The 24,510-nt window shown below is 38.0% G+C and overlaps 1 protein-coding gene across 1 annotated transcript; it reads left to right on the top strand.

Moving 5' to 3' along the window:
- The first annotated feature begins 494 nt into the window (after positions 1-494).
- Positions 495-24,419, top strand: LOC121393055 (pyruvate dehydrogenase E1 component subunit alpha, mitochondrial-like). Its single transcript, XM_041583586.1, has 11 exons — positions 495-521; positions 10,538-10,606; positions 12,204-12,377; positions 13,482-13,608; positions 15,247-15,330; positions 15,475-15,575; positions 19,493-19,648; positions 20,912-20,983; positions 21,071-21,138; positions 21,485-21,593; positions 23,789-24,419. Exons 1-11 carry the CDS (start codon positions 510-512, stop codon positions 23,951-23,953), a joined length of 1,137 nt encoding a protein of 378 aa, XP_041439520.1. The 5' UTR covers positions 495-509; the 3' UTR covers positions 23,954-24,419.
- Positions 24,420-24,510: the final 91 nt, after the last annotated feature.

Here is a 24,510-nt window from a genome sequence, read left to right as displayed (position 1 = left end):
AAAAGGCTTGCGGTTAGACCCGGGTGCATACTTTATAACGGGAAGTGATCTGTGACTATTTGTAAAGTTAAGCAGGTCACTATCATTGTTGCAGCAATGTAGCAGTGTACAATGCAATTTTCGGGATTGTCTGAATATCATTGCACTCTTCATTGCAACTTAATTTTTCAGTTGCACAGTGTATGAAGGAAAACTAAAACCACATCTAAAAGCCAGAATGGTGGAATTGTATGTGAGTTTGCATGGGGCACCCCGTATCCTTGCTTGCCTTCTGGGTTCTTCTTTCCCAAATTACTGAATTTTCCGAACATATGTGCTTGTAATATAGAATTGTATACTTTGTGTGCATTTTGTATTTTTTTTTTCTTATGATCTCTTTCTGTTTTTATTGTCCTGGCTATGCGATGGCTTTAGGGGGCTGCTAATGAGGTAAGGAAAGACCTGTGTTGTTATGAAATCTATTACACACTGTTTCCAGGAAATCCAAGCTGCCCTCAGTAATTAGGCCAATGCCCAACATGGTATGTCCTGTGCAAGCAGAGACAATGCCAAATCAGGTTGCTTCTGCACATTCCTGCAGTCACCGTGCTCATGTGGAAGATGACAGACATTAAAGGGAAGGAAACCTAGTCGGCACAAACCCCCCACCCCCCTCCCGTTTGTTGCCCACCCTCCTCCTCCCCCTGGCCTACCGTCCTGCTGGGCAAATCCCCCTAACTTGTTACTTACCCTTCTGCGCAGTTCCAGTCCAGGGAGTTCACCGACGACATCTTCTTCCACGCGATCATCTTCCTGCTGTGAACGGCGTTTTGGCGCATGCGCAGTAGGATCATTTCGCGGGTACGGATCTACTGCGCATGCGCCAAAAGTCACGCGCATGCGCAGTAGATCGTACCGGCGAAATGATCCTACTGCGCATGCGCCGTTCACAGCAGGAAGAAGATCGCGTGGAAGAAGATGTCGTCGGTGAACTCCCTGGACTGGACCTGCGCAGAAGGGTAAGTAACAAGTTAGGGGCATTTGCCCAGCAGGACGGGTAGGCCAGGGGGAGGAGGGAGGGTGGGCAACAAACGGGAGGGGGTGGGGGGTTTGCGCCGACTAGGTTTCCTTCCCCTTTAAAGTTCTCAGGTGGCAGACAGATTGCAGGCACCTTTGTCTGGTTTTGATATTTCCCAAAACACCAATTGTGACATTAGCCTTACCCAAGAATAGGGCTCTGATTTTCTTTGCAATTTTTCTGTGGTGTGTAGTTCTACCTTTGGAGCAAAAAATTATGAAACCAATTTTTGTCAAAAAATGTATATACAGTGGTCACATCCCAGAAAACCCCCAGTCTGAGGGTTATTCATCGTTTAGAAGTGTAAATTAAAAAATCAGGAGAGACCTACTGTTTAGTAAAGAAGTGGCCCAAGTAATATTTAAAATTGATTAGCCTAATGCATGTCCTAATAAAGATTTTGTTAATTTTAAATATTACTTGGGCTACTTCTTTACTAAACAGTAGGTCTCTCTCAATTTTTTTTTTTTGATGTACTCTGATTTTCTTTACTTCCTACTTCTGTGCTCTTCCTTCACATTCTCGACACAGGAAAGGGCTTGGACCTGACTAAACTGGTCAGATGGTTTTACTATTCTTTTGTTGCAGACCTATGTTGAACAAGAAAGAAGAACATTTTGTGTTTTATGCATCGTGTAGAGATGGGACCGCAAAAAAATGTAAAAATTGAAGTTTGACTGTTTTTCATTTTGGTCCAAGGCCCGTATTTATAGTTGGCACCTCAGTATGCTGAAACCTGACACATGTTAAATGCTTGACAAATGTGCATGTGATTTAAAACATGCTGCAGTCTACACAAGTTTCTGTGCAGTATGATGTGTATTTTAGATGATTATTGGGATTTTTTAAAAAACATTTTCTTAACACCGGATTTCATGCTACTCAAGCGAATTTGGGTGGTTGTAGTTTATGCTCGTTCATTTCTCCTTTTCAGCAATCTCTCTCTAAGCATCCTGAGATTTGTGTTTTTAGACAAGTTAGTCCTCTCCAATAGATTAATAAACAAGACCACAGTCCCAGGTATTGCTGACATCTCCATCTTTGTGCTGTCCCATAGATAGCAAAAAGACAAGATTGTTTCTGTAGGACAACTCCACCATCTATATATTTCATTTTCCTAACATTTAAATGAAATGAGCTTGTTGATAATTTATGTTGTGAACTTATCTTGTAATTTTATTAACACAAGTCACTTTAGAATTAAATGTTGGATTTCAATGCAGCATTAATTGATTGGAGTATAGGCACTTTAGACACCTCAATTTAATAAAGGAGGGTACCGTAATTAATTGTACTAATTCATTGTGGATCAATGATTATTATAAGCACTAGCCACTTTACAATTAAGTATTGAAGTCTAAGGGACTGTTTATTTATTTGAGCACTTGCACCTTAAATACCTGAATTTATTGAAGGAGGTTTAATTTATCACACTAATTTATGGTTAATTAATTTTTAATGTTCTTAGTTATTGTTGGGTCATTGGGGGATCACCAAGGAAATTGAAATTTAACCCTAACTAGGGAATGTTAATTTAATATATTTGTTAATAAGGGGTTCTTTCTCTCTATAACTTATAAATCTAATTGGCACTGACACACACAGACCCTGGTTTTAATCAAGAGATTTGGAAGTGGTTATTGCAGGCGGATCTAAACTGCACCAAGTGTAAATCATTAGCCAATTTGTGTGAGATGGCAATTGTAGCCATCTTTCAAATTAAGTTGATCATACAATTTTTGGTATGTATGGTATCCCGACCAATAGTTATATATTATAAATATCTAGCAGTTTATGGTCAGGCAGGTTTGACAATTTTGTCTGCTTATGCATCATGTAGCCATTGCTGCAGGCTTGTGCAATTAACAAGGCCGTTCTGTGTTTGGCTCATCATTTGGAGCATGCCCATTAGACCTGTGGGTGATTGTACAGAACTGTGTCTGGTTAGACTGCAGAACTCAGGAGCAGAAACAAACAAGAAATAGTTGGATTCTCCTATGTTGGGGTGGCTTGTAGTTGAGCTTATGATTAACTTGAACCTGTCACCCAGCCATAAAAAGCTGTATAATAAATGTCATTTTCAAAATTAAATCCAAATTCTTTTTTTAATTAATGTGTTCATAGCTGTTGTAAACTCATTTAAAAATCTCTGCTGTAAATCAAATATTGCCTGCCCCTCCTCTATGCCTTAGGCATAGAGAGGCGTGCAGACAATTACTTTCATTTTCCATTCAGCACTTTCTAGATGTCTCTGCTTTCCCCACATTCCCCCAGTTCTCATAACCACCGTTTAATTTTGTAGCCAGTGCATTGGACATCAGGTCCCCCATCTGGTGCACAAACAAGATTCTGAGATGAAGCAAGGCTTGTCTTAATAACAGTGTCCACAAAATGGCTCCTGCCTGCTTGTTATAATTATGAATTCCCAGATTAAAGGAAACAAGATTCAAATAATTTATACAGTGTAGTTAAAGTTAATTTTGCTTAACTTACATGATAATACGATTTGGAATCATTTTTTTGGGGCGTCTGTTCCCCTTTTAAGTGTTTTTATCAGATTTTTTTACCCTCTGTGACATTATACTGATGCCTAGAAATTTGCAACAGAATCTGCTTTTCACAGATGCTCACAAGGGATTCTGTCAGATCATCAGATCATAGATTGGATGTCCAGATAATTAATTCCATCTGCTGACGCACTTATTGTGTGTGGGATTTCAAAGAATATCAGAGCCATGTCCAGAGCCATCATTCCTTAACAGGGAGACCAAAGTAATAGTTTTGTACAATATAACTGCCCACAATTGTTGGTAATGTTGCCTTATCTTGAGCGAACCCCGTGTTTGGTCTTTTTGTCTCTGGCTTTAGCCAAATATTTGAGCTTTTCAGGTAAAGGGAAGTGGGTCTGATTGTGAGGTTTGCGAATCTGCAGTTTTTTAATCTGTGTAAATCAGGGGTGTCCAACCTTTTGGCTTCCCTGGGCCACATTGGAAAAAGAAAAATTGTCTGGGGCCGCACATAAAATACACACTTTTGATTTGTAAAATTAAAGAAAATGCACAGAAAAGAACTATAATACCAGTTGGATAACCAGATGGAGCTATACACTGGAATATGGGACACCTGGATATTAAATAGACTTATTATTATGTTATTATTACTAACTGGGCAATGGGCAGAGTCCCCCACCTCCATACTACATAGGTCAACACATTGTTACAACCTGGCATAGTAAGCCTGTTCCTAACAAGACGACAGACTGAGGTGGTTAATGTGTCTGGACTTAGAGAGCACAAAGTGTTATTTCACTCTCATTTTCTGAGTATTTCCATACATTTATTTCTTCATTTTTTTCTCTTTTTTTCCCCCTTCTCTTCCTTTTCTCTCTCCTTCTACATACAATGTGAAACAAATGTATGTAATGCATGTTTTTGCAATGCATAAAAAAGGAGTGTTAAGAGCACAAGTCAGACATGTGCACAACCAGAGTGCAACAGGAACAAGATGAATTGCCAATGTCGGGTACCAAGTAGTGGCAGGAGGCAGGTCTATTAGGTCTGGGAGGCCATATCCTTTGCGAAATGACCCGACCATTTCATGCTGGGCTGCATTCATATCCATACTGGGCCTCATGCGGCCCTCGGGCCGCAGGTTGGACACCCCTGGTGTCTGTTGTAATTTGTCTTGTCTTGTTCTATTGTAGCCAATCAGATCACATTGTAGTTAGTCACAAAGTTTATAACAGCCAGAAGCAGATTTGTATTTTGAATCTTTTTCCCTTCTGCCATTGGACCCATATCTCCAAAAGCATAATGTGCAGCTACGGTAATTATAATGTTTTATGGGCATATGAATGAAGGACATCTCTCCTCAGCCAGCATTTTTATCTCCAACAGTACATTTTAATTACAAACTTTCTTCAAATTACAAAAAGTAGGAACATTTCATATAGGAGCATTACTAAGGAATAAAAAGGTGAAAAACAAAAATAAATCTGATCATACAAAAGCAAATTTATTGCTGGTTTGACAATCATAACTCAGCCCCCTTTCTTTTAGTGGTTCTAACTTTAGATATTTTGAAAAACCCTGCATTGCACTGATGAGCCCCAATAAGGACGAAACTGGTCTGCATTTAGATATCTGATCAGCATGCTGCCCTGGCTGTGCTTTAAAGGGGTTGTTCACCTTTGAGTTAACATTTAGTATGATGTAGAGAGTGATGTTCTGAGACAATTTGCAGTTTGTTTTCATTTTTTATTATTTGTGGTTTTTGAGTTATTTAGCTTTTTATACAGCAGCTCTCCGGTTTACAATTTCAGCAATCCAGTTGCTAGGGTCCAAATCACCCTAGCAACCATGCATTGATTTGAATAAGAGACTGGAAAATAAATAGGCGAGAGCCTAAATAGAAAGATCAGTAATAAAAAGTAGCCGTAACAATAAATGTGTAGCCTTACAGGGCATTTGTTTTTAGATGGGGTCAGTGACTCACTTTTGAAAGCTGGAATGGGTCAAAACAAATATAATTAAAAAACTACATATATAAGAAAAAAACCAATAAAGGCCATTTTAAACTTTTTTTTTTTTTTGCATTTTTATAAAAACAACACATCCATAAACACTGTCTGGCAAATAAAATGTTAATACACAAATGCATGCATAAGTTATTTTAGTTTGTATTTTGTCATGGGGGCTTCCATTTCTGCTCATTACACATTCATCCTGTGCTGCTCTAACAGCAGGCACAGCATTACCTGTGTGCTTCTCTGTAATGAAAAGCCAAGTCGCACTACGAAATGAGAATCTAGCTGTACACTCCCCCTCCCCTCTCTGCCCATGCCTGTGATGTTTGGAGGAGAGAGGTCACATGGTTGCAGGGAACCAATTACTTTCACTTTCCTACGTTCTGCTCTACAGCTGCACTAGCAGCCCCTCCTCCCACAGACACTATCAAAGCTCCTGCCGTTCTGTAAGTTTGTTCTCTGCTTTCCTTTGGTGAGGGGAACTTTCTCTCCTTGCTGCCTTCCTAGTTAGTTTTACTGGTTACTAGATGAGGTAAAGGAGCTGTGAGTTCCCTCTGCTATTCCACCTCACACACACTGCGCTCCTTTCCTGTCTGCAATACTTCTTTTTTCATTAACTACTTACTGCCTCCGTTCTCCTGAGCTATTTTAACCCTTCCTAGACTTCCTCCTAAGTTTCCCTAGTTTTCAAGTATGTCCTCCTTATTTTATCCTTTTTTCTATTCCCTGTCATCAGTCCTGGCAGTGTACTCCTGTGTTTCTGCCATTCATTTTTGTGTAAACAAATATAATAAACTATCTATATAAAATATTTTTTCCAGTGCCCAAAATGAATTGTGTGTATATATATATATATTTTTTTTTTTGAAATGTAAGTGGGGGCAGTGATCACAGGACTATCTTATTTCAGTCCTTCTGAAGTGGTGTCAGTGGGAGTTTATCTTGATTCCTGCCTATTGTTCAATTGACAGGCTCAGCAGACAAGGCTCTATTTACATTACAGCAGCTTGTAGGAGGGAGGGGTAATGACATCACTCCAACTTGCAGTGCAGCAGTAAAGTGTGACTGAAGTTTATCAGAGCACAAGTCACATGACCTGAGGGCAGCTGGGAAATGTCAAAATGTCTAGCCCCATAGCAAATTTTAAAATTAGATATAAAAAAATCCATTTCTTGTTTTGAAAAACGGATTTCAATGCAGGATTCTGCTGTAGTAGCACTATTAACTGATACATTTTGTAAAAAAAAAAAAAATTTCCACGACAGTATCCCTTTAAAGTTAAAACAACGGTGAACCAACCCTTTAACTATAGTCTAAAACAAGGAATAAAACACTAAGACACACTAATAATACAGGACTGTTAACTGGAAGTTATATGTACCATGTTCATGTTTTTCTACAGATATATGGAAATCATTGTTGGAATGAATATTGTAAACCCTGAAAAAATTTATTGAAACAGACAAAATCAGACTTTAATAAATAACCCCCTATGTTCTGCATTTTGCACAATTCACAGAACATCGAAATTTAAAAAATCTAATTTTTACAACTCTGATGAATTGAATCGACCCGAAAACTTGTGATGTGAGGGTTTTTTTTCTCTGAAATAAACGTGAATGTCAGGAAGGCTGCAAACCACTCCAAATGGATCCCTGGACGGCTCCCGTTGATCTAAACAGAACATTGGCGGGTTTTAGGTGCCGAATAATCAAACTTGAGTTTGCAAAGGGCCAGAGTATGATAAATTTTGAAAATTTAATTTGAATTTTTTTTAAAAAACTCGAATCAAATTTGAATAACTCCCTAGTCGAACTTGACAGTTTTGACCATAAAAAAACTTGAAAATTTGAATATCGAATTCTCAATTTGACTCTTGAAAAATCTGCCCCTAAGATTGCGAAGTTTGTAAGACTACAGGTGAATAATGACAAGAAACCCTGCTTTTTATTAGCATTCATTGTTTATTTAGATAAATGGTTTACAAAAAACAGTAAATAAGGAGTAAATCTTGAAAGAAAATAGTCACGCCATTTCTTCGATGTCGATGGCTACAGAGGCAGTCAATGAGCAAAAAGCTACAGCATAGTTCATAAGTTCAGTTCATAAGTGTCATATTGAGAAAATGTTTCTTGTCTTTTCTGGGGTTTTTGTGTTCCCAGTATTTCCATCACAAGCTTTGCACAGTGATTTCCAAAAGTGATGTCCAGTGATTTGGACAGTGATTTCCAAAGCTTGTCGGTGATTTTCTCCTGTAGATGGGTACGGAGGCAGGCAAGGAGCAAAAAGCAACAGCACAGTTCATAAGTTCAGTTCATAAGTGTCATATTGACAGAATTGTCAACTCACTCGCTGCTGCCAGACTGGTTAAAGGGAAAGTTTCTCCTTTCTAGTCTTTTCTGGGTTTTTTTATTGTGTTCCCAGTATTTCAATCACAAGCTTTGCACAGCGATTTCCAAAAGTGATGTCCAGTGATTTGGACAGTGATTTCCAAAGCTTGTCAGTGATTTTCTCCTTAAGTGCTTTAATCTGACACAACATGCAGAGCTTGTACATGTGTGGATGCCGTACCATTCTTCCGCTGTTATCTTACTTTTTTTTTAGTATTTTGGGGAACTCTGTAATTTTTCCTTTTTCTAAACACTTGAAGAGATGTTCCCTCATTTTTCCTTCATCATATTTACAGCAGACATTGCCATTGCTCAGTATCTCATAAGCATTTGCAGCTTGAATATATCACACAGTTCTTAGAAGCGGCATCTTGTCTATCGGCATGAGCAAATTTGATTGTTTTAAAAGGGTCAGAAACCACTTTTCTGTAGAGTTTCTTTATCTCATTCCGGGTTTGTTCTGAAGGGATCCCCAGAGAGCTGTCTACAATCTCTACACGACCCTTTCTGTAACAGGATATAAAGCAGTGAGCGTGCTTTAGATCCACATGAAATTGTACTGATGGTCCAGACACAGGAATGAAACGATCCTTCACTACGGACTGCAAGCCTTCAGCATGAAACTGCTTCTTTAGAAGTGTTTGTACAGCATCAACAAATACTCTGGACATCCCTCTTCCGGTTAGCAACCTTTCTCTCTGCCTTAATGAAAGACCCAATTCAGGGATCCAAAACTCTTCATGCACCTTGTTTTTGTCCTCTGCATGGGACTTCAAAGGAGCACCTGGGTTATTTTCTTGTCGACTGCTTTCTGTATTTTGCTTCACTTCATCATGGACAAGTTTTCGGGTTTTGTTAGCAATTTCACTTTCAAATGAGATTTTCCTCTTCCTCTTGGGGGATTGTTGGTTGTTGGACAATTTAACAATATTATTAACAGTGATAAAGTTCATGTAATTCTTCTATAGATTGATATAAAACTTCAAAATACTCAATAGATCAAAAAATTCTTTAGACTCTGAATCTCGCAGGACTAGAAGGAAAGAAGTGAAAAATATAATTTGTAAGTTAAAAATATAAAAAGTGAAAACTATAAACCATAAGTTAAAATACTACATTATTTCTGTTGTAAAAATAATTGTAAAAGTACGTCGGAGAGAATTAAACCAATTGAACACATAACAAGATAACTGGTCTGAAGAGATTGCGCTACTTCTAACAGTTTACAGAAAAAAATGCCATTTTATAACACATTTAAATGCATAAATGTGAAGCATGTCTGTACTCACCTTCAGTCGGTCTAAGAATGAAGAGCAGTTGGCTGCAACAGGTTTCATACACATTACAGTTATTGTGATGTCATCATGTTATGTCACAAAGGGACATGCACAACCGCTTGAAGGCTGTTATTGGCAGTTATAGAAATGTTTACTTTGGTCTTGTTATAGATAAAATGTTCATGGTTTTGAACTTGATGTGTATATATGTTTGATATGTATAAAAGCATAACTATAATTTGTGCACATTGAGAAGTTAAAAATGTCCGTGTATCACGCAGAAGCATTAATTCTTCTTTGTTCAGGAAAGGTGCTGCTATTTTTCCAAATTTGTGGGAGCAATTGATCTATAAATTGTAAAACAAAAAAAAAACCACTCGATCCGAGAAATATTACCACTTTAATAATGGATATTTAAAATTGCACATACAGAGCATTTGTTTTTAAATGGGGTCAGTGACCCACATTTGAAAGCTGGAAAGATTCAGAAGAAGACGACAAATAATTAATAAACTAATAAACTATACATTTTATTGGGTACCTATTTTCTTCGGAGAACCATAAATGACTCTGAAATGAATCCACTGACCCAGATGATTTTAAAGAATCTAAATACCAGACTTTTGTTGTGCTGTAAATAATCATCCAGTGGATTAGACTAAAGGGCAGATTTATTTTGTGTTGTTGAAAAATGGCCGAATAATTCACTTCACATTTCACAAACGGTATAAAAATGGTGTATTTTTTACGTGCTTTTTCTCAGATCAACTTCCGCTGGAACTTGCTTACAGAGGTCTGAATAACAGTGGCAAATCTGGTGTTCGCATGGCATAAATAAAACACATCTTGTTAAATTCACTGTTTTTGTTACATAGCTTATAACACTGTTTTTTCATTGAATTCCGTTTACACAGCATAATAAATAGGCCCCTTAAAGTTATAGAGCACTAGGTTAAAGGGAATATTTTATGACAGCCTCCTACAGTATTATGTAGTTATGTATTTGCCTGTCCTCAACAAAACTTATATAGAGCACAGAGCTGGCAAAAACTGTCTTTATTTAGTTTTTTGTGCGTCGTAAATTGGAAAAAATGGTTAAATTGCCTGTTATGGGCCCTTATTATAGAAAGAGGGAATGCATTGGTATCCCTGGCTGATTGTAAGATGTAACCTGAACAAAAGAAGTACTCTGTTAAAGGGCCACCGCAATCTCGTGCAAATATGAAGAGCTCACTTTCCCGCACACAGTTGCAGGTACAGAAAATAATCATTGTCTCTTTCTTTGAAGGCTGTTCGTGTAATGGTGGCGTCCCGTAACTATGCAGATTTTGCATCAGAAGCTACGTTTGACATTAAGGTAGGAACTGAACTGTTGATTTGCTTTTTTTGCATATCGTTTACAGAAAAAATCATGGACGTTTTTCTCGTAGCAGATAATGGTCTTTAGGGAAACAATTGAGTAACAGAAGGTCACTTGTGATCCCTAGAACTGCAGTACTAAGTGCCTAGTGCAACTGTGGTATTACTGAACTTAAAGGACAAGGAAAGCCCAACAAACATGTTGTCTCATAGGAAAAGCCTTAATAAAATAAGTTATGCAGCACTGCTGAATTGCCTAAGATTGCATCCGTTTTCATGTTGCAGAAGCTTGTTTCCAAAATTAGAGCGGACTAGTTGAAGTGCAATTTCCCATAAAGCAGTGCTCTGTAGCAAGACCGCGATTCCGTGTATACAACGTTCGCAGCGGATCTGGAGCATGCGCAGAACTCAGCTTTCAAATGTACGCGTCAAACCCCCGAATGCCCGCCTTCAAGAGTAATTCAAATCGCATATAGTGTCGGGTGCTGCAATGCGAACTGCCTTAATAAGGAAGTATAGAGAATGAGAAAGAAACATGGCCGCTGCAATCACTACTGCAACAAACAACTTTATAAAGTGAAAATCAAGTGACGGGAGCACAATTTAGACCAAAGAAATTAGTGACTCACTTCATCAAAAGGCACCACATGGGTAAATCGTCAAACCAAGACTTGCTTTGTCCTTTAACACCAAAATTTATGTCATTTAAGTATTTTAAATGAATGATATTATGAGGTTTCGTTGCCCTGCCCTGGTAAACTGGTGTGATTGCTTCAGAAACACAACTGTAGTTTATATAACAGCTGCTCAGTAACCATGGGGGCAGCCATTCAAGCACAGGATACACAGTAGATAACAGATGAGATCTGAAGAATTCCATTGTATACTACAGAGCTTTATCTGTAATCTGCTGGGTATCCTGTGACTTTTTCCAGCTTCCATGGCTAAACAGCAGCTTGTTTATATAAACCAGGGATCCCCAACCTTTTGCCACATTCAAATGTAAAAAATGCAATAAGCATGTAAAAAGTTCCCAGGGGTGCCGATTTTGAGCTGTGATTGACTATTGCTAGCCCCTATGTGTACTAACAGCCTGCAGGAGATTCTGTTTAACAGTACACTTGGTTTTTATGCTGGAATTTAAAAATAAGCACCTGCTTTGAGGCCACTGGGAGCAACATCCAAGGGGTTGGTGAGAAACATTGCTCTTACTGAAGCAAACACACCAGTTCTACCAGTGCAGCACAACATATAATACACTACACTACATTTTCATTGCTTTAAAACACTTTTTAATTTTTTTGTGTTGCTGTTCCTTTAAATTAATTAACCAAAACACATTTCTGGTTTTCTGAATTTTTAAATTGCACAAGTATTCACAGCTAGTAATGTAAATCCATCCATTAACTGACTAAACGTTACCATTGCTTTATTTGCACTACTCCTACCTGCTTTTCACATGATATTTTACACAGCCCATCGCTCAGCACAACTATCATCAGTGCAGTGCATATCTTTTTAATCATTGTATTTAGAAAACATAATTTAATTATGTCTGTCTGTTTATTAAAGAATACTTTTTGAAACCTGGTTAGAAATGTGACATTCATCGTTTGGAAGAGGAACCTCCCACTCAGGCTGTTCTAACTCGAGAAGAGGGGCTCCAGTATTACAGGACTATGCAGACAATCCGACGCATGGAGCTGAAATCAGATCAACTGTACAAGCAAAAGATCATCAGAGGATTCTGCCACCTCTATGATGGGCAGGTAAGATCATGCAGTTACTGTAAATACATTGTGTTAGCAGAGAGCACGTAGTCTGTGCTTTACACTAATGAAATGCAGATATGGTATCTATAATCTAGAAATGCATTACCAAGAAAGCTATGAAGCTATGTGTCATATTTAAAGGAACAAAAACACCAAAGAATTAGTCTAATGGAAAAATCATGTACTGTTACCCTGCACTGGTACAACTAGTGTGTTTACTTCAGAAACACGACTATAGTTTATATCAACAAGCTCCTGTGTAGCCATGGGGGCAGCCATTAAAGCTGAAAAAGGAGAAAAGGCACAGGTTACACAGCAGATAACAGATAGGTTCTGAAGAATCCCTAAAGAACTTATCTGTTATCTACTGTGTATCCTGTGCTTGAATGGCTGCCCCCATGGCTACATAGCAGCTTGTTTATATAAACTGTAGTTGTTTTTCTGAAGTAAATACACCAGTTTTACCAGTGCAGGGCAAAAGTACATTTGATCACTGTTCCATTAAAGTACTTTAAATTTTTTCATGTTACTGTTCCTTTACCAAATACAACTTCTAATTACTTTTTTGATATGTTTTTTTCTCTTTTGTAATTATAATTCAGTACCTTGTGCTTGATGTTACAGGGGATTGTCACAATAAAAGGCATAATTAATAGAGATGCACCCTATCCACTATATTGGGATTTGGCCTTACCCTATGTGAAAGATTTTGGTGAATAATGAACCAACCCCTAATTTACATATGCAAATTAGGAATAGGAAGGGTTAAAGAGAAGGGCGCAGTCAGACTTTTTTTACTTCCTTGTTTGTAGTATGAAATGTCAAATGATTTTCAGGGTTCAGCCAGACCCCTTGGATTTGGTTGAATCCTGAACCCAATCATTGAATTTAATTGAATTCCTAATAGTTTATGGATAAACTATAAAGATATGATAATATCTGTGTTTTTAAAGAAAGCCCTTCATTGCAGAAATTTGAATAAATCCATGGATTATATTATCTCTTCTATTGTTAAAATCACAATCAAATGTGCTACTTGGCAATGCCTGACAAAAATAGATTTTTTACAGCAGGTTAACATTTTTTTTTTTTTTTTTTAAGGAAGCATGCTGTGTGGGTCTGGAGTCTGGTATCAATCCCACGGATCACTTAATTACTGCCTATAGAGCACATGGCTATACCTACACACGAGGAGTGTCTGTGAAGGAAATTTTAGCTGAGCTGACTGGTATGCTCCAGTTTTGTATTATTATTATTATTATTATTTTGTAGATAATTCTGTTTTCTTAGCAAAATAATAAGGGTTTGGCATCCTCCATAGAGACTTTCACTACAGAAACTCTTTAGGTTTAGCTCTTGTTTGATTAAAGCTGTGACTTTAAAGGAGAACTAAAGCTTAACTAAAGAAGTAGCTAGAAATGTTGTACATTTTGTTTTGTGCTTCTGTACCAGCCCAAGGCAACCACAAACCTTTAGCTTTAAAGATCTGTGTCTCCAAAGATGCCCCAGTAGCTCCTCATCTTCTTTTCTGCTTATTCACTGCACATGCTCTGTGCTGCTGTCACTTACTGAGCTTAGGAACCCACTCACAATATACAGTAGACACAGAGTAGAAATGTCACAATATAAGGCTGATTAGTAATTAATACAGATAATTATTACATGGCAGCACAGAAACCAGTGCATCTAGCATCAGAATTTAATAATCAGCCCTATAGCATCATCTTAGATTACAGACCAACCTCATTTTCTGATGGATAATTTGTGACGCCCCCTAAGATTAGCTTCTCAACAGCTGCTCAGAGCCCACTGAGCATGTGAGTGTCGCAGACACTTTCCAAGATGGTGACCCCCTGTGACAAGTTTGAAGTCCTGGATCATTGCTGCTATTGACAAGCTGAAACTTTAGGCTGGTGCAATAAATTCAGTTTATAAAATATGGCATTTCTAGTCCTATTAATTTTTAGGGGTTTAGTTCTCCTTTAATGTTTGCCGCTAACAATATATTATAAAGTTTATCAAGTTAAGCATCACCTTTTAAGTTTATTATTTTTTTCAGCTATATGTAGCCACTTCTTCTGAAGCTAATTTTGGTAGAGCAGGTTTTTCTATTATTGGGGAATTCTGGGATAACCCTCTGGTGCACCCTGACATGATTCTGAGCGGGATAGTTATTTGGTTTCTCATAACATATTGTGCCCGTGATCACGTTTCAGTTCTGTTGGGGACTTGGCTGGAGTCTTGCCCTTGATATAATACTTATCTAAAAACAGATGCTCATGGACATACAATAAAACAAGACTAAGTTCCTAAATAAAATCTTTGTTTTAAGGAATTGTGTAAAAATAAAAACTGGGTAAATAGGTAGGCGGTGCAAAATAAAAAATGTTTCTAATATAGTTAGGCAAAAATGTAATGTATAAAGGCTGGAGTGACTGGGTGTGTAACATAATAGCCAGAACACTACTTCCTGCTTTTCAACTCTCTTGGTTTCCACTGACTGGTTACCCTGGTTACCAGGCAGTAACCAATTAGTGACTTGAGGTGGGGGGCACATGGGTCATATCTGTTGCTTTTAAATCTGAGCTGAACTATATTGACAACATTTTTTATTTACCCAGTTTTTATTTTCACACTGAACTGTTAATTAAAGCTTTACTGCCTTCCTGTGCACTGTTTGGGATTCACAAGTATGAATTGTGTTGATTACCCAGTGACTGGGGTTTAAGTGTTCTACTTCCTGCAGTAGTCCTTTTACAGTATATCGTCCTATATCGGCATTCTGCAAATTTGTGTTTTATTTTGCAAGGACATTGTGGTGACAAATACCAACATCCACAATCCTAAAAGTATTTCCCAATATTAGGAAGAAGAGGTGCATGTGCCAAAGGAAAGGGAGGCTCCATGCATATGTATGCTAAGAACTTCTATGGTGGGAATGGAATTGTGGGTATGCATTTCTCCTAAATCTCCTAAATTGTTGCTCCGTGCAAGTTAGGCAACTTGCATGTACAATGCGCATAGAATATAGAACATATTCCTTTCCAGAATTTTTTCTAACATAAAACAATATCCGTATGTTTTCCTTTACTTTGCATCCAGGTTCCCCTTGGAGCGGGTGTTGCTCTGGCTTGTAAGTTTTTTGGAAAAAATGAGATCTGTTTGTCCTTGTACGGTGATGGGGCTGCTAACCAGGTAAGCATGATATATATAGTGAATAAAGTACCCCCTCTTGTAAATTATAAGGATATTATAAGTTACCGAGGAGTTTCATGACCATCTTCGGCCGAGTGTTTTTATACAAGTCATGGAACTCCACGGTTACTTCTAATATCCTCATATTTTGCAACAGGGGTACTGTATTTATTATAATACACAAGTTTTAGTGAGACATGTGACAGAAATGACATCACTACCCTCCGTTTATAACTAATGACATCACTAGTCACCTTTTATAAGGATATATTTTACAAGATATTCATGGCTTTGGTGTATTATACATATATATGCATCGAAATATACTTTCTACTGTAGCCAAATTTATTATGATAAACTTGTCATATATACTGGGCTTAGGACGAGTGACTATATTTACATTAGGGTTAGATTTCTATGGGTACTTTCTAGTGTAGGGTACTCCGGAATAGTTATATCTGAATTGTTTTTAAATAGTGTTGTTTTATGTTTTTTTATGTGTATGTTTTTTATGTTTTATGTCACATTATAGTTAATTTTATCAATAATGTTAGTGATGGGTCCCCGATGGTTCAGCCACAATTTACACATTTTGATAATATCACTTAAAGGGATACTGTCATGGAAAAAAACGTTTTTTTCAAAATGAATCAGTTAATAGTGCTGCTCCTGCAGAATTCTTCACTGAAATCCAATTCTCAAAAGAGCAAACATATTTTTTTATATTCAATTTTGAAATCTGACATGGGGCTAGACATATTGTCAATTTCCCAGCTGCCCCAAGTCATGTGACTTGTGCTCTGATAAACTTCAGTCACTCTTTACTGCTGTACTGCAAGTTAGTGATATCACCCCCCTCCCTTTTTCCCCCCAGCAGCCAAACAAAAGAACAATGGGAAGGTAACCAGATAACAGCTCCCTAACACAAAATAACAGCTGCCTGGTAGATCTAAGAACAACACTCAATAGTAAAAACCCATGTCTCACTGAGACACATTGTTACATTGAGAAGGAAAAACAGCAGCCTGCCAGAAAGCATTTCTCTCCTAAAGTGCAGGCACAAGTCACATGACTGGGGGCAGCTGGGAAATTGACAAAATGTCTGGCCCCATGTCAGATTTCAAAATTGAATATAAAAAAATCTGTTTGTTCTTTTGAGAAATGGATTTCAGTGCAGAATTCTGCTGGAGTAGCACTATTAACTGATGCGTTTTGAAAAATAACATGTTTTCCGATAACAGGATCCCTTTAATATGGCCGTACTGTCTAAATGGGTGAATAGTGTGAAGATGGGCTAATTGGTGGTGTATGGGTTTAATGTGGGACTACACTTGCTAAGAGGATGTTTGTTTTATATCATCTATTTGATGCTGAGATGTTGATGGTTGAGTTTAACTTGGTCCCTTGCTATTGGGCACATGGAATCAGCAATTTGAATAGCTACTAGTTAGTAGGATAATCAATAATGTTATCCTGTTAAATTGATAGAGGGTACGTGCTACATGGTTTATTGATTGATTTTTTTCTACTAATGATAGATAAGAAATTGGCTGCTTCCTGGGCTAGACGTGGGTCAGACGGGTTTATAGGTTTAATTGAGGAATTGAATATTTAAGATGTTTTTTAAGCTTTTTTACACATTTTAATGATTTTTCAAACTGTCCATCTATAATGGGTTAACACAGGCACACAGCAGTGGATGATGCAATAATTAACTTAGTACACTGATTGGAGGAGTGTTAGATAAACGGGTAGTTCACTTCTTGTGCGCTATCCTGATGGCGATCCTCTGTGGAACGAAACACGTAGATGTAACTATGAAAGAATAAAGTTTTTCTACTATATTGCTTAAACCTGCTGTTGTGCCGTGAGTGCTTTCTCTGATAGAACTATATATATATATATATATCTATATCTATATATATATATATATATATATATATATACCGTATATACTCGCGTATAAGCCGAGTTTTTCAGCACCCAAAATGTGCTGAAAAACTCAACCTCGGCTTATACGCGGGTCATACGTAGATACGCTCCTTCCGCGGCCCCAGCAGGACTGTCTGTGACTGACTGTGTCGCCGCCCGGAGCAGGTCCAGGAGCTCCGGGCGGCGCGTCCTTCCCTGCCGGCGTTCGCTCCCAAAATGGCGGCGCCCATGGCCACCACGTGGGGTAGCGGCGCCGGCCCGCTACCCACGTGGCGGCCATGGGCGCCGCCATTTTGGGAGCGAACGCCGGCAGGGAAGGACGCGCCGCCCGGAGCTCCTGGACCTGCTCCGGGCGGCGACACAGTCAGTCACAGACATGCAGCTAGTACCTGTAGTCCAACACCAGCCACTAATGTCAATCTAAAGGATTTGACAGCAAATTGTATGGGACATTTTTTATAGTGCTCAAATAGACAAAAGTATAGGAAATGAATGGCATAGCACCCAGACTAGCTTGACTGTCATAAAATATAACAGGGATATGATTCAGCATGATGAAACTGGGGTGAGGGAGTGTTACAGATTCATCATACAGTCATGTGGCAGCACCAGTCATATCTCACGTATTTTTCTGCGATTAATGACGGATATAAGGCAAGATTAGAGCAACAGATCATACAGACAGTACTGCGCTATGGGAGAGGGAGGTATGTTGCCCCTAGGCTTATACACGAGTCAATACATTTTTCCAGTTTTCTTAGGTAAATTAGGTACCTCGGCTTATACACGGGTCGGCTTATACACGAGTATATACGGTATATATATATATATATATATATATATATATATATCTTGACAAAGGCTCTGGACACGAGCCGAAACGTTGATTGCTGACTATTTTAATGATGATGAAATAAATTAATTTTTTATCTAAGAAAACCCAGGAGTGCGCTACTACCTTTGTTCGTCTGCATCTACTTTTTCCCAAGAGCAGCACCCGGGTAGATGAAAGCAATTGCCAAGAGGCGTGCGGATCATTAAGATTGTATTATATATATAGATATATATATAGATATATATATAGATATATATATAGATATAGATAGATATAGATATCTATATATATATATATATATGTATATATATATATATATATATATATGTATATATATATATATATATATATATGTATATATATATATATATATATATTTTTTCAGAATGGACCAGCACACCGTTTATCTTCAATCAAAAATAGTGTTTATTCTTCATACACTGTGCATCCAACGTTTCGGCCTGCATTCAGGCCTTTATCATCCTTGATAAAGGCCTGAATGCAGGCCGAAACGTTGGATGCACAGTGTATGAAGAATAAACACTATTTTTGATTGAAGATAAACGGTGTGCTGGTCCATTCTGAAAAATATACAATACACATTGACTAAGCACCCGGCTTAAGACTTGGAGATTGGAGTGCAAGTGTTCATATTGGTATATATATATATATATATATATATATATATGTATATATATATATATATATATATGTATATATGTATATATATATATATATATATATATATATATATATATATATATACACACCAGCTCCATTTTTACAAACCCATACAGGATATTCCGTAAATCTTATTCCATTCTTGATTGTTTCTCTTTTTTTTTAATCTGTTGGCAGAAGTCATTTCCCTACGATTGTGCCTAATGGCTGCATTTAAATTGCTTTACATGGTTCAGTCACTATTCAGGATAAGGATACCTTGATAGGAAGAAAGGCTTTCCATGGACTCCCTTCTGTCATTGTTGTTAAACTCTTTGGATTATGATCGGTGACCATATATAGAATAGCAGTTTATATTATTTCTTTTACCAACTATTTTTTCATATATATTGCTATTCTGTAACTGTAGTAAATTAGTTTGTATATTGCATTTTTTACTGAGATTTTTCCCTATTTCCTTGTATTTCAGGGACAGATATTTGAAACCTACAATATGGCTGCCTTATGGAAGCTGCCCTGTATCTTTATTTGTGAAAATAACAGATACGGCATGGGGACCTCTGTGGAGAGAGCAGCAGCAAGCACAGACTATTACAAACGAGGAGACTACATCCCAGGTCTTCGAGTAAGTACTGATTCTACTTATAATCCCTTTCTTCTTAACTGTAACCCACTGCAAAACTGGGATGCTAGTAGCTATAATACCAGAATCACTCGCTAAACTGATACTAAAGGAAGGGGAGCTGCAGGGGTCTAGTGACTTCTTGTTATGATACTGATCTGATCAGGAGAGCTGTCATGTGGTAAGCTAAGAAACTCAGGCAGCAGCCTACAAGTTACTAGAGACAGCAAAAAGCTGCTTCTGGTAACTTCAAGGGCTGAAATTAAATCAGAATTTTGCCTCTTTTAGTGAAGAAGGCACAACTGAGCAAGTAGGTTGGAATCGGCTGGCCTGTCTCAGGGTGGCACTCTGCAAAGAGTCTTCCCTGGATCTGATGATGCCTGCAAATTGAGTTGGCAGCTTATTGTCCTTGTCCTGTGCTTGGGATCTAAACAACAGTGTCCCTAATACCTGGTTGGTACTTGCTGTCAGACGAGGAATAATTGGGCTGTTCCAGTCTAAACACCACTGCCACTTGATTGGATCAGCCTGATTTATCCTATCAGATTAGTGTTCATAGTTTACTTAGGGCTGTTCATTCATCCACCGGCAGTGTAGTAAATACACTTGAGCTATTTAGGGTCTGGCCACACGGGCAGATTCGGGGAGATTAGTCGCCAGGCGACAAATCTCCTCTTCTTCGTGGCGACTAATCTCCCCTATCTGCCTTCCGTCGGCTAAAATGAAAATCACCTAGGAGCAGGCACTCAGAGCGCTTCGTTTTCCGAAGTCGCCCGAAGTTTCCTCGTGAGGCAATTATGGGCGACTTCGGAAAACAAAGCGATTTGAGTGCCTGCCCCCAGGTGATTTTCATTTTAGCCAGCAGAAGGCAGATCAGGGAGATTAGTCATCGCGAAGAAGAGGAGACTTGTCGTCTGGCAACTAATCTCCCTAAATCTGCCTGTGTGGCCCCACCCTTAAAGGGTGGTATACCCCATGTTTAACATGAATTCAGAGAGTAGTGTTTGTTCTGAACATTTTTTCCTATTGTTTTATTCATTAAAAATCGATTTTTTTTTGTGATTTCTTGAGCAGGGAAGTAGGGAAATTGAAGCTGCTCCAATTCAGGCCTGTAAAGTGAGCAGTTACAAACATTTAAAGCACCTAGAATCAGAAAAGCATATTGTCAATGGCAAGAAGAGCTGAGCTCCAATTCTCCAGTATCTAGTGATCCACATTTTATTCTGGGCTACAAAGCGTAACAATAACTAATTCTTCTCTTCATAGGTTGATGGTATGGATGTTCTGTGTGTTCGAGAAGCCACTAAGTTTGCAGCTGATCACTGCAGATCTGGAAAGGTGGGAGATTATATCCTAGAATATTTTAACCCAGACCTTCTTTTTTTCTGTGTAGTGGTGTTTGAAACCTCATACTTTATTTTTCAGGGTCCAATTTTAATGGAGCTTCAGACTTACCGTTATCATGGACACAGCATGAGCGATCCTGGTGTAAGGTAAGAAAAATATTATTGTAGCATCTTGAGAATGTCTAGTTTCCCCCGAGTTGTTAATGGAATTTTTCAGTCCGAGAGCATTGAGGCTAATGTAATAGTGAAAATCGGCACCAGCTAAAACACTGTTCCCATAGCAAGGGAAGTATAGATGCTGGAATTAACATTTCAAGGCAGAGAAAAAACGAGCCCATCTGTTCTGCCCCTTTAAAATGTATGTTTTGGGTTTTTTCATTTGTATTTTGGGTAAAGTAATGTAAGTAGAAACACTGTGACATTTCTGTTCTTTTACTCCTAATGCAATCTCTCTAATCTATTTTCCTTTATCATTTTCTCTTCCTAATTCCAGTTATCGTACCAGAGAAGAAATTCAGGAAGTAAGAAGTAAAAGTGATCCGATCACCCTTCTCAAGGACAGAATGTTAAACAACAACCTGTCTAATGTGGAGGAATTAAAGGTACTCCTTAATTGCCCTGTGTGATTGCTTCAGTCCCTTTTGAATACAGGCATGGTAACAATATCATTTCAGTCATATAATAAACTTCCCAAATGCTACAATACTCGGTACTCCATAATAAAGAGGTTGTTCACCTTTAAATTACGTTTTATTTAGATGTACAAAGTGATATTCTTAGATAATATACAATTCGTTTTTATTTTTTTTAGCATGTGGTTTTTGAGTTATTTAGCTTTTTATTCAGCAGCTCTCCCGTTTGTAGTTTCCAGAATCTGGTTGTTAGGGTCCAAATTACCCTAGCAACCGTGCATTGATTGGAATAGGAGACTGGAATATGAATAGGAGAGGCCTGAATAGAAAGATGAGTAATAAAAAGTAACAGGAATTATCACTTTGTAGCCTTAGAGACCATTTGTTTTTAGATAAGGTCAGCTTTCAGTTAGAAAGAAATCTGGAAACTGTAAGTGGAAGAAGACAAATGATTTAAAAAGTAGAAAAATGAAGAAATAGCCATTCTGTAACATACTAAAAGTTAACTGAAAGGTGAACCACCCTTTTAATGCTTATTTTCTTTTTCAAAGTTAAAAATTGAAATATGACGTTATTTCTTGCATTAAATGGGTGCAAGTAGCTCCTGTAAGGGAAGGGAAGAAATTGGGGAGGTGGAATGGGCAGCCCTGAATTGACAGTTGGGTAAAGAAGTTGTTATTTACAGGGCTCACATGAACCTCACAAACCAAAGGAAGTGCATCAGGCAGATGGTCAACCACACATGCATTAAGTGTGGCAATTTTATGGGTATAATTCCTTTAAGTGCCTAGCCATTCTAAATTTCTTTTCTTGCTTGTGTTCTATAAACACGCCAATGTGGCATGTGCTCACCATTCCTTTAAAGGGCTGGTTCACCTTTAAGGTAACACTTCGTATGTTATAGAATCGGTAATTCTAAACAACTTTTCAACTGGGTATGATTTTTTCTTTTATATAGTTTTGAATTATTTGCCGCTTTCTTATTTTTTTCCTCCTCCAAATGGGGTGTCACTGACGCCCATCAGAAAAACAAATGCTCTGTAATGCTACACATTTACTGTTATTGCCATATCTACAGAAATAAGACAAATCAACTGGACTTGCTGTGTTTTTCCTGAAGACGTTTCACCAGTCACCCAAATTCAGAATAACTTGTACATAGGATCTTGCTTCGCTATATAGCCTCTGGAATGTTGCTCCAATCAGCATAATCTGTTTATCATTATCCACAATGATGTCATTAAATCTATTGTCTGCCACATATAATGCTGTTTCGGCACCTCTCCCTGGAAGCTTTAATAACACATCAAAGCTCCAATGCTAATACAATCAACACCTAATTAATGACATCATTGTGGATTATGATAAACAGATTATGCGAAAGAGAAAAGCAGGGCCGACCGGCACTCAGCGGATTCACAGGACCTGGTCATGCAGCTCCCTGAAGATGGGGTCTGAGGCTGGTGCACCCGGACCACTTTCATTACTTGGTGAGTCATTTGCAGTTTATTCTGGAGCACCTTGTCCTTTCCTAACTATCAAACAGCTGATTGGAGCATATAGCGAAGCAAGATCCTATGTACAAGTTATTCTGAATTGAGAAAGCCTGTTGGGTGACTGGTGAAACGTCTTCAGGAAAAAAAAAACACTGCAAGTCCAGTTGATTTGACTTATTTCTATAGATATACCATGACCTGGTTGAATGAGAACTTTCACAAACATAATGTTATTGCTATTCAGGCCGTGTCCTATTCATATTACAGTTTCTTTTTCAAAACAGTGCATGGTTGTTAGGATCATTTGGACCCTAGCAACCAGATTGCTGAAATTGCTGCTAAATAAATAGCTAAATAAATTAAAAACCACAAATTAAAAAAAAACAATTGCAAATTGCCTTTAAATTGCCTTGGTGCATTACAACTGTACTGTACTAGGCACAGTGATTCAGACATTTAATACATTTACTTTGATACAATTCAAGGCAGTATCAAGAATAATCTAGGTCCTATTGGCAAATCACTTTATAGAGTGCATTTTGTGCTGATTCCTATAAGAATGGAATATATTAATAATAACTACAATAAACAAGTAATAACCTGGGTATATCTCTCTCTCTCTCTCTCTCTCTCTCTCTCTCTCTCTCTCTCTCTCTTCATATTTTCTAGGAAATTGATGTGGAAGTACGGAAAGAGATTGAGGAAGCTGCTCAGTTTGCTACCACCGACCCTGAACCTCCACTAGAAGAAATTGCCAATCACATTTATCGCAATGATCCCACCTTTGATGTCAGAGGAGCAAATCTCTGGATCAAATACAAATCCGCCAGCTAAATCTCTTCAGTCCTCCTCTGGTCAATGTTACCTGTTACTTTAAGGGCATTTTAATGGGTGCTGGGTTATGTTTGCTCCTCACTGCTGGGTTGAAGACGCACTGCAATTCTTAATGTCCCACCAGTAACATCATCCACTTTAGACTTTGTTTTAATACATAAGGACTTGGCATGTGTTTGGATAAGAAGAAAATGCCTTAATGTTTTCAGACCGAAAGCAGATCTGCATCCATTTTAGTTCAGTGTAATCATTAGAGGGAACTCGTGCTTCAGGAAGACCCCCTTTTCTTCCATGGTTTTCCCTCTGATTCTGGCTGGGCAAAGTTCTCTTATAATGTAAGTTAGAAGCTCTGCCTTCTTCAGATGAAATGTTATATATTTATAGGATCCTGAACTTAAAGTCTTGCCATTTATACATGTGCTGAAACATTTATTATTCCGTTTCATTAAAACTGACCTCAACACAATGATTGCTTTGTATTTTTCTTAGCTCCTAATAAACGTCATCAGCAATACTTTAAGCTCCGTCTCTGATCTAACAAGTACTTGCGCCCAGGG

Source organism: Xenopus laevis, chromosome 2S, assembly GCF_017654675.1.
Source record: "Xenopus laevis strain J_2021 chromosome 2S, Xenopus_laevis_v10.1, whole genome shotgun sequence".
In the NCBI taxonomy this organism is placed as follows: Eukaryota; Metazoa; Chordata; class Amphibia; order Anura; family Pipidae; genus Xenopus; species Xenopus laevis.
The sequence above is the reverse complement of the archived record's forward strand: the minus strand, read 5'-3'. Positions and strand labels throughout refer to the sequence as shown.